Consider the following 11678-nt stretch of genomic DNA (forward strand, 5'->3'; position numbering starts at 1 on the left):
TCTTATCAGTTCTGAATTCTGTAACAAAACAGAAATATTTGGTATAGCTCATCCTATTATTTTTGCTGTTGTTCATTCTCATTCCATCATGATTATGACTGTGTGACTTTATTATTGTGAGTTCCCTAAAATTCGCTAATTCCTTTCTCTAGCCACCTCTACCTAAAGGTTTACACTTTCTTTTTAGGGTCCCATTTTCTATACTGAATGGCCCCATGGCCACAATGAAGAAAGTCACCCTCACACTCTTAAATAATCACATAATTTTTATTGGCTTTGTTTTTTATCGTTTTAAATGTATAACCATTCTAAGTAGCTAAGAAAACTGTTCATGGCTTAGCAGTTTTGTAGAACAATATAATCAAGAACATGGAAACATCCTTCTTGTGGTTCCAACAGTCTCTCTATAACCGCACTCCTTACAGAAAACATGTAAATATAAAAAGATAAGATACATAACCACAAGCTTCACTACCATTTTTGTCTTCTCTGTGATAACGCGCTGTGTGGGTTCACTCTTCTATCTATGTGGCTGTTGAAAGGTTCACCGCTTCTCCTGTTTCTTCTTCTTTGGTTTCAGCCCCTTCCCTCACTTTCTCATTCTCCATCCCTGTTTCCACCTTTTCCCCTGTCTCACCTGGAAAAGTAACCAAAGGAGATACTAAGAGACACTTATTTAGAGTTAACAAATTATCCCACAGTTTGTCTCCAATGGGGGGCAGTTCTTGATCTTTAGGTCTAAACAGTAAGTTTATCTGGGGGTATCAAGAAAAGTAATCATCTCGGCTGGGCACAGGGGCTCACACCTGTAATCCGACACCTTGGGAGGCCGAGGAAGGTGGATTGCCTGAGGTCAGGAGTTCAGGAGCCTGGCCCAAAGTAATGAAACCCCATCTCTACTAAAAATACAAAAATTAGCTGGGCATGGTGGCACAAGCCTGTAATCCCAGCTACTCGGGAGGCTGAGGCAAGAGAATCACTTGAAACCAGGAGGCAGAAGTTGCCATGAGCCGAGATCACACCACTGCACTCCAGTCTGGGAGACAGAAGAAGACTCTGTCTAAAAAAAAAGGAAAAGAAAAAGAAAAGTAATCATCTCGATTCTCTCAGAGCCTCTGAATGGCTGATGTCAAGTCAATTAACATCTCAAGTCTTAGCATACTCTTATGAAATAAATTCTCTCTATAAAATCAGGATGCAAAATTACCAAAGAAATGGCGGTAGAACATGTTACAATAGAAAGTTCATGACCAGGTGTGATGGTTCACACCTGTAATCCCAATGCTTTGGGAAGCTGAGGCAAGAGGATCACTTGAGGCCAGGAGTTCAAGACCAGCCTGGGCAACAAGACCTCCTGTCTTTACAAAATATTTTTCAAAAATTAGCTGGGCAGTTGGGCGTGGTGGCTCACGCCTATAATTCCACACTTTGGAAAGCTGAGGCAGGCAGATGGCTTGAGCCTAGGAGTCTGAGACCAGCCTGGCCAACATGGTAAAACCTTGTCTTTACAAAAAATACAAAAATTAGCCAGGGATGGTGGCGCCCAGCTACTCAGGAGGCTGAGGAGGGAGAATGTATTGAGCCTGGGAGGCAGAAGTTACAATGAGCTAAGAATACCACTGCACTCCAGCCTGGGTAACAGAGCAAGACTCTGTCTCAATAATAATAATAATAATTTTTTAAAAGAAAAAAAATTAGCCAGGCATGGTGGCACATTCCTGTAGTTCTATAGCTACTTGGGAGCTGGGGCAAGAGGATCCCTTGAGTCCAGGAGTTGGAGATTATAGTGAGCTATGACTGCATCACTGCACTCCAGCTTGAAGATCTTGTCTCTGAAGAAAGAAAAAGAAAGAAAGAAGAAAGAAAGAAAAGAAAAGAAAGAAAGAAAAAGAAAGAAAGAAAGAAAGAAAAGAAAAGAAAGAAAGAAAGAAAGAAAGAAAGAAAGAAAGAAAGAAAGAAAGAAAGAAAGAAAGAGAGAAAGAGAGAAAGAGAGAGAGAGAGGGAGGGAGGGAGGAAAGAAAGAAAAGAAAAGAAAGAAAGAGAAAGGAAAAGAAAAGAAAGAAGAAAAGAAAAGAGAAAGCAAGCAAGACTAATTTGTAAGTAAATCAAAGGGTGGTCTACGGGTGCCCCCAAACCTGTCTGGCTTGGCCATTATGTGTTTAAATACAATCGTTAAACATTTACAGACAGCCAACACTAACAAGTCTGGACATTGCACATACAACCCTGTTTCCCTGAGTAGTTGGCTTTGGCAACATTGGCTCTAGTTCCATGGCTGGAGCTGTGCAGAGCTTCCTCTTTTGACAAGGCTGTGCTCTCCTGTTTGCCAAGGTCCCCTGGGCGCCCACAGTATGACGAGTGTCCTTCACCTCACTCATTTTCAGTATCCTAGACCTAAAGACTTTTGAGTTTGCCAATCCTGATGTAAAAACTATCTGCTTTTATTTGCCTCTCCCAAGTTGTTCCCAGAGCACTTCTTACACATTCTTAGGAAAGCAGTTCCCACAACAGACTATGGTGATGCACGCACATCCGGCCTTCCCACGCTAGACAGTAAGTCCCTTGAGGACAGAGACTGACTCTTCCTCAGTCTGCATCTCAGCACCTAGCATATGTTCAGTTAATAAGTGAAAGAATTGGCCAGACGCAGTGGCTCATGCCTGTAATCCCAGCACTTTGGGAGGCCGAGGCAGCGGATCATGAGGTCAGGAGTTGGAGACCAGCCTGACCAACATGGTGAAACCTCGTCTCTACCAAAAAAACAAAAAGTAGCTGGGCATGGTGGTGTGCACCTGTAGTCCCAGCTCCTCGGGAGGCTGAGGCAGGAGAATCACTTGAACCCAGAAGGCGGAGGTTGCAGTGAGCCGAGATTGCACCACGGCACTCCAGCCTGGGCAACACAGCGAGACTCCATCTCAATAAATAAATAAATAAAATGAAAGAATTAAAAAAAAACAGATGGATGATTATAATGAATGCTTCACTTAATTATACTGAACTGTGAAGCTAAAATTTACCAAAATGTAAATCATACCCCAGAAGAAAATATTTTCTTAAATTATAATACCAATAAAGAACACTGTAAACATCATTTGTTTTATGCCGGTAAAATACATTTAAAATTTTAAAACACTATATGCTAAGACATAGTACATTTTCTCTGGTCTTCTAATACAGATTTTAAAACTACAGAAGAACAAGAGCAGACTGACAGTCATTTTCTTTTTTCTTTTTTTTTTTTTTTTTTGAGAACGAGGTCTCACTATGTTGTCCAGGCAGGTCATGAACTGCTGGGCTCAAGCTATCCTCCCCCCTCTGCCTCCTGAAGTGCTGGGATTACAGATGTGAGCCACTGCAACCTGCCCTGACAGTCATTTTCTAAGATAAGCTTCACAAAGATGAAAATAACATTCTAAGATCCATTATGTATATACCATTTCATTGGAAGGTGAATTCCTCCAGTAATCATCTATTCACCTTTACTTTGGATCCTTATTTCATACATGGGGCCTGATGAAGCATCAACTTGGAAAAATTCAGACAGTTTCACACGTTGCCTTCAAAGTTAGACACTATTTAAACACTAGGTTAAAATTTTGAACAGAGATGATGTTTCGGAAAAGTTTCGCTGATAAACTGAGCATTAATTGAATGCCTCTTTCCCAGGCATAGAAGCCTTTTTGGTTTGGTCAAACGAACTTCAACCACCTGAAAGTGACTTCAGGTACTGTGTGTCAGTCACCCCACCCCACCCCCCAGAGCTGGTCTCCTATGGAACACATCTAAACATCCAGAAGGTTTGCCAGCATAACTTTTACCTTCAATGTGTTGGTCCTCTTCATTAGTATGGATGTTCCTGACCATTCCCACATATGCTCCTGTCTCTACATTTCGTGCTGGATGTTCCATGCTTCCAACTATTCCTTCAGATCGAATCTGCTCCATGTTTCCTGGACTTTCAGGAGTTTTATGGAGTGGATCATTCATAACAGGCTTTTCCACAAGCTGACTTCTGTCCAACACTTCTGGTGTTACATTCTCTTTAGGAATTGTTTCTAGAAGCTGGGGCTGCTCCTCTTTTCCCAATGTTGCCTGAAGTTGCTGCTCTTCAGCTGTTTCCACAAACTGACTTCCTTCCAATATTTCTGGAGATTCGTTCTCTTTGGAAATTGCTTCTAGAAGCAGGGCCTGCTCATCCTTTCCCATTGTGCCCTGAGGTTGTAGCTCTCCAGCTGTTTGCAGAGGCTGAACATTCCCAGTTGTTCCTAGAGGCTTCATCTCTGCAGCAGTTTGTGGATTCTCAGTGGCCTCCACTGCTCTGAGGGAGTCCTTCTCTCCTCCTGTCCCCAAAGGCTGACCCTTGGCTTCTGGTCCTAAAGGCTCAGCTTCAGCATTTCCTTTTAGAGGCTCAGCCTCTGTCCCTGCTCCTGCATCTTTCTTCTTTCCTTCTGCTGCTGAGGCATCCTCTTTGCCACCTGGCTGAGGTGGCCCAGATTCCTTCAGTCCCTCTCCAGGCTGAGTCTTTTCTGTGGACCCTGATTGGTCTGCAGCATCCCTTCCAGGGGCTACGTCCTTGGCCAGGGACTGTTCTTGGAGGGGTTTAACACCATTCGCTGTAGGCTCTGCTGAAACCTTGAGCTTTTGTAAGGGAGGATGGCTTTCCCTTTGTACATTGCCATCAACAGTAGATTCTCTTCCCAATGTATGTGGCTTTGGTTGGGCAAAGCAGGACCCACTTTCTTCTGCGGTTGAAAAATGTTCATTTGAAGTTACTTTTAGTTATTCATTTGAAAAATAAAAAGAAAAGAGAAAACACAAATTATTGTTTAGTTTTATCTTGAAAAAAGTGAATTGACATCACAAAGTAGATTTAACAGTTCAAGACAGTTCCAAGTATATCTGAGTACAGAAAGGCCATACCATGACCCTAACACTCTCCAAGTCAAATCCCTTCATTGTCTTCATCTCAAACATTTCATCTTAAGCTCTGAAGTCCTCCAAAACCACAGTTTTGTCCTGTGTGCTCCTTGTGCATCTTTTCATGGCTCCTGTCCCAGATTCTAACTGAGCTTACTCCACTTTGTTTCTCTGTTCTTTTCCTTGTCTCACACTTTCTCGTCTTGAGACTTAGAAGGTTTCCTTTTTTTTTTTTTTTGAAATTTTTTTTCCATTTTTTGCAGGGGGGAGGGCAATAGAAGATTCCTAAACTTAGAAGATTTCATGATGTGAGGTCCTTGGGCTGCTAGAGAGGTCTTACTTTCCTTCTAACACAGAAAAGCCCCCAGCAAATGGAAAAGGGACTGTGGCAGAGAAGCCCTAATATGTAAAGGCTAAGATGTCTGCGAAGGGAAGTAGCAGAGACAGTTCAGCCTGAGTTGCATGTCATTTGGGGGATACAGTGGGAAAAGAAATCAACAGAAAGTAGGGAAACATGCATTTTACTTCTGGCCGTTGTTCCAACTGTATGAGCTTGGAAACTTAGCTCCCAATGATCTTGTCTCTAAAACAGCAGTGAATCTCTCTTCTTTCCCTCATATTGATCTCAGAGTTGCATGAGGCATGATAGTTTAAAGGATGCAAAAGTGCGCTGGATAGTTAAAGATAAGAAATATATTTAAGATTGGCAAAATGTTGATACTCTTTGGCCCAGCAGTTCTACTTCTGGAAATTTTTGTTGTCGTCATTTTACTTCTTGAAAATTTATTCTAAAAGCATAAACCTATGTAGATGCTTTGGGAGAGAATATATATGTGTGTGTATATATATATATATATATAATCCCAATATTCTTCCATGTTTTTATTTTTGTTTTACTTTTCTATTTAAAGAGACAGGATCTTGCTATGTTGCCCAGGCTGGTCTTGAACTCCTGGGCTCAAGTGATTCTCCTGCTGCAGCCTCCCAAAGTCCTAGGATTTATAGGCATGAGCCACCACACCCACCCCACAGTGTTCTTTATAGCAGCAAAAGCTAGAAAACAACTTAAAAGTCTAATAAGTTAGAGAATGGATAAATATTCCATACCATGGAATATTATTATACCATGAAAAAGATTATTATGAAGACCAGATGCTAGGAAAATAATTATGATACAATAACTTGAGAAATCACTCATGATTGGGTTGATTAAATAAAGTAATGCATATAAAGTACTTATTAACCCAAAGTCTACTGTGCGATTAAGTGCTGAACAAGTTAGCTATCACTTTCATATAAAGTATGATTACAGCAATGTTGAAAGAAAGGCAGGCAGGGGAGGAAGGGCAAAAGAGGGAAAATAAATCACAAATGAGCAGGGAGGAAACTGGAAGAAAATAAGTCAAAAGTGAAAGTGGGTCTCTAGGGGATCTTTTTCCTCTTCTTTTTTTCCCCAAAGATTGTTTTTCTTCTTTTATTTTTTCCCACTAAGTTACCATCCACCTGTCATATGTGCATGCAGTTTAGATCTGCTTATCTAGTGTAAGCTAAAGACAAGTAATACTCAGGTCTCCTCTCCCATTTCCCCTTCTAAAAAAGAAATATTTGCTTATAGAAGCAATAATTCGCTTATAGAAGCTAATTGTTTTAGCTGTTTTGGAGGAATATTTTTTTCTATGTTGCTAAATGAATTGTGCTTCAGGATTTTTCAGTTTGGGCCTTTCAATTAACTTTTTTTTTTTTTTTTTTTAATAGCGATGTGGTCCCATGCGGTTCAAGTTGCCCAGGCTGATCTCAAACTCCTGGGCTCAAGTGATCCACCAGCCTTGACCTCCCAAAATGCTGGGATTATAGGCGTAAGCCACCACGCCCTGCTCAATTAACTTTTACTCTGGAAGATAAAAACTTAGCTCCTCGACCACCAGCCACTCTCTCCTGTTACACATTCACATTTCCTTTTTTTTTTTTTCTTTTTTTTTCGAGAGGGAGTGGTGATACCCTACCTTGTTTTACCTGAGTGACTCTCTCCCAGCAGAGAGAGAGCCAGTCAGACTCCATTTTTAGTTTCTTCACTTACAACTCCCTTTCACCTCCCTCCCTTAAGGCACACCTAGTGTAAAACTGAATCAAAGCACGTCCAGGAATGCACCTACTGATAAGATATTGAGGCAAGCTGCACCAGCACCTCCAGGGGACGCGCTTGGTGGATGGCACCCAAACCCCTGCATTTATCACTGTGATAGTTTAAGCCCCTGCACCTGGAACTGTTTATTTTTTTGTAACTGCATTTGCAACCAATTGATTTTTTAACTTTTTGCCAGTTCTGCTTCTGTAAAAATTGCTTCAGCTAAAATCCTCCCTCCCCTATTTAGACCACGGTATAAAAACAAAACTAGCCCCTTCCTCGGCGCCCAGAGAATTTTGAGCGTTAGCTGCCTCTCGGACGCCGGCAAATAAAGGACTCTTTAATTTGTCTCAAAGTGTGGCATTTCTCTATAATTCGCTTAGTCACAACCGAGTCTCACTCTGTCACCCAGGCTGGAGTGCAGTGGCGCGATCTGGGCTCACTGCAAGCTCCGCCTCCCGGGTTCACGCCACTCTCCTGCCTCAGCCTCCCGAGTAGCTGGGACTACAGGCGCCAGTCACAACCGAGTCTCACTCTGTCACCCAGGCTGGAGTGCAGTGGCGCGATCTGGGCTCACTGCAAGCTCCGCCTCCCGGGTTCACGCCACTCTCCTGCCTCAGCCTCCCGAGTAGCTGGGACTACAGGCGCCCGCCACCACGCCCGGCTAATTTATTTGTATTTTTAGTAGAGACGGGGTTTCACCGTGTTAGCCAGGATGGTCTCGATCTCCTGACCTCGTGATCCGCCCGTCTCGGCCTCCCAAAGTGTTGGGATTACAGGCGTGAGCCACCGTGCCCGGCCCACATTTCCTTTCAGTTCGTGACTGTACATTAATTATTTAAAATAGTAATGTTGTAATTTGGATCATACCAATATCCAGTTATATGTCGGTATAATGACTGTGTCTTTTATGAAGAACCGAGCCATATATTAAGCTATTACAATTTTTTATTTTTCCCCGAGTTAATAATTGTCATGCCTTTTCATTTCCTGGGAGTTCAGGTATTATCATTTATTCAACTCACTGCCATTTTTCTCTCTTTTGAACACACGTATTCATATCAAACAGCCTATCAATTTAATCTTCATGAAGAGGAAGGACTTACTGAGGTACCAAGCCACCAGCTCCGGAGCATTTTAAGGAGCCTGTGGTATCCAGGGTGGTTCTCAGTTTTCTCTACTGCTAATCAAATTGAGCTTTCCTTGGCATGTTAAAAGAGTTATCACATGTCTGTCTGCTTCCTAAACTCCAGTATTGTTGTATTATTGTCTTTCTTTTCCCTGTTCTTCCCATTTCTGTGGGTTTAAACTATTTTTTTAAATCTCTTTACTGTCATATTAGTGGTTTTCAGGAAGGCACAAAATGAGATCCATATCTTCAATCCACCACCTTCACCAACACCTCTGAAGATGCTTTAACGATTATTTATAATGTAAAAAAGAAAACTTTCCAAATGAAAACACGGAATGTACAAAAGCAGTTTACGTACAAAGATGAAAACTACAGGCTCTAGTACCACAGGTGAAGCCATCAGAAGCAGTAATCTAACAAAAACAATCCCATGCGATAAACGCTGTGTGACCTCTGTGTACTCAGAGTGGCAAGAGATCACACATGAGTTGAGTGTGCTCAGAAAGTTTCTATGAGGCCGGGCGCGGTGGCTCAAGCCTGTAATCCCAGCACTTTGGGAGGCCGAGACGGGGGGATCACGAGGTCGGGAGATCGAGACCATCCTGGCTAACACGGTGAAACCCCGTCTCTACTAAAACAATACAAAAAACTAGCCGGGCGAGGTGGCGGGCGCCTGTGGTCCCAGCTACTCGGGAGGCTGAGGCAGTGAGAATGGCGTGAACCCGGGAGGCGGAGCTTGCAGTGAGCTGAGATCCGGCCACTGCACTCCAGCCTGGGCGACAGAGCGAGACTCCGTCTCAAAAAAAAAAAAAAAAGAAAGAAAGTTTCTATGAGTTCCCGGAAAGGATAGTGTGGCTGGAGGCTGGCGCAGAAGCCGGGTCAGAGAGGGCCCTGCAGGTGGTGCTAAAGAGTTTAGATTTTATCCTCGAGGCACCAAGAATAAGAATTTCTAGCAGGACTTTTTTAAAAAGTTAAATAAATACACATGCACCATATTGCTCAGCCATTTAACTTATAGGTATTTTCCTAAGAGAAAAGAAACCACATGTCCATACACTTATACACAAATGTTCATAGCATCTTTATTTGTGACTGCCCAAACCCGGAAACAATCCAAATATCTATCAACAGGTGAATGGGCCAAAAAATCTGTGGAACGTTCACACCAGGGAATACGACCCAGTAATAAAAAAAGAAATGAACAATTGATAAGTGCAACAACATGGATGATTTTCAAAATAATTATGCTGAGTAAAAGACGACAAAAAGATTACATAGCATATGATTTCATTTATATAAACTCTAGAAAATACCAACTTATCTACAGTAATAGAAAGCAGAACCATGGCTCTCTGGAGACTGGGATTGGGTAGACAGGAGGGAGATTTCAAAGGGGCACAATCTTGATTGTGCTGATGCTTCCATGGTGTACAGATATACCAGAGTTTACTACAATGTACACTATAAATGTGTACAGTTTACTGTATGTCAATTATACCTCCAAAAAACTGATCATTTTTTTAAAATAAAAATAAATAAAAGATAACTAAAATAAAGAATTGTGAGCAGAGAAATGAATCAATCCAATCTGGATTTTAAAAACCTCCCAGCTGGGTGAAGTGGCTCATGCCTGTCATCCCAGCACTTTGGGAGGCCGAGGTAGGTGGATCACCTGAGGTCAGGAATTCGAGACCAGCCCGGCCAACATGGTAAAACCCTGTCTCTACCAAAAAAACAAAAATTAGCCAGGCGTGGTTGAATGCACCTGTAATCCCAGCTACTTGGGAGGCTGAGGCAGGAGAATCACTTGAACCCGGGAGGCAGAGGTTGCAGTGAGCCGAGATAGCACCATTGCACTCCAGCCTGGGGGACAAGAGTGAGACTTCATCTCAAAAAAAAAAAAACAAAAAACTTCCCTCTGTAGAATGAATTAGAGGCAGGCAACACAGAAGTCAATGTGTCCAGTGACACAGGGCAAATAGGACTCAGAAATGAGAAGTAAAAATGACTGGATATAATGACAGTTTAGGGGCTGAAGAGAGAGGCAGGGTCTAGAGAAACACTGGTTCATAGCTCTGTTGCTGGAGATAGAAAATATAGGATAGACTAGGCACAGCATGCCTGTAATCCCAGAACTTTGGGAGGCTAAGGCAGGAGGGTCACTTGAGGCTAGGAGGTCAAGACCAGCCTAGGCAATATAGCAAGACCTGATTCCTACAAAAAAAATTTTAATTAACTGGGCATGGTGGTGTGCACCTGTAGTACCAGTTACTTACAAGGCTGATGGAGGAGGATCACTTGGACCCAGGAGTTCAAGGCTGCAGTGAGCTGTGATCGTGCCACTGCACTCAGCCTGGGCAAGGGCGAGAGACCCTGCCTCTAAAAATATGTGTTCTGGGGAAGGGGAGAGGGATAGATGAATTTGGGCCAGTGAGAGAGACATGAATTGCTCAGGCCGGGACATGGCATCTTGTAGATGGTTGTAGATTGTACATCCTGGTGGCAAATCCAGGAGGCTATTGGACATATAAATCTTAGCTGGAAACATATGTAACAGCCTGGAGCTGAGCTCTCTATCTTATTAACAAATATGTCTTCTGTTTTGAGAAAGGGGCAGTTTTTATAGAGAGGTTCCTGTGAGGAGGGAAATGAGGAGGGTAGCGGGGTGTGTGTGTGTGTGTGTGTGCGGGTGTCAATATCTCCATCTCCACCCTGCCTCGGGGACTAGGTGTGAATCCTCCTGCAGAGAAGGATTACAGCTGGAAATAGAGAAGCAGAGCTCAAGGAAAACTTTATGAGACTTAGGGCTCAATTAGAATTGAGGAGAGGGCTATTTTTCACCTCCCCCCCCCCCCCCCACCTCATCATGAATGAAGCCTTCAAATTAATTGCAAGTAGGGTGACTTAATCAAGGTGATTTTTCAAGTCTAAAAAGAAATTCATCCTGAGAAGACAATGTATTTAGATATCACACAAAGGATGGTCTGGTGATAATTGCCTTAGGGAAAAAAACAGGAAATGTGTTAATGTACTAATCACAGACGTCTGCCAAATTATATTTTCTGGTAAAATAGTTATTACAGTGATTAGTACTGTCAGTTAAATGAGACAAACCATTTTCATCCACCTGTGCCAATAGTGAGTACATTCTAAAGGCATCATTCTCCTACAGCAAAAATTGTGTGGAAAAAAATGTGCTGGCACACCCAAAACACAGCCACACAATTTTACATTTTGAAAAACATGTTATGCTATCAGTCTAAGTTTTCTCTCCCAAAAAAAGCTTTGTGAAAGTTTGAGAAAATTGATTTCTCCACAAATGGTGTCCTAAGTGTCCAAGTGATCCGCTGATTTTTGCCATAGCTAGAATATTTACACCCATGATCACAATATCCATTCACTTTCATTCTTTTTTTTTTTTTTTTTGAGATGGAGTCTCGCTCTGTCACCCAGGCTGGAGTGCAGTGGCCAGATCTCAGCTCACTGCAAGCTCCGCCTCCCGGG

The 11678-nt window shown here is 42.4% G+C and overlaps 1 protein-coding gene across 2 annotated transcripts in view; it reads right to left on the reverse strand.

Annotated features, from left to right (window-relative positions):
* Window positions 1-248: 248 nt before the first annotated feature.
* ERICH5 (glutamate-rich 5) overlaps window positions 249-11678 on the reverse strand; it is a 28965-nt gene continuing 17535 nt past the window's right edge. The window contains exons 2-3 of one of the 2 annotated variants that reach the window (XM_011952731.1): window positions 3819-4772; window positions 249-637 (exon numbers count right to left, since the gene is read on the reverse strand). In XM_011952731.1, the coding sequence (XP_011808121.1) occupies window positions 525-637; window positions 3819-4772 (1067 nt within the window). In that variant the 3' untranslated portion in view covers window positions 249-524. The remainder of the gene's footprint in view (window positions 638-3818; window positions 4773-11678) is intronic. The other variant, XM_011952732.1, reaches the window with a different exon arrangement.

This window comes from Colobus angolensis, unplaced genomic scaffold, assembly GCF_000951035.1.
Source record: "Colobus angolensis palliatus isolate OR3802 unplaced genomic scaffold, Cang.pa_1.0 Scaffold349, whole genome shotgun sequence".
NCBI lineage: Eukaryota > Metazoa > Chordata > Mammalia > Primates > Cercopithecidae > Colobus > Colobus angolensis.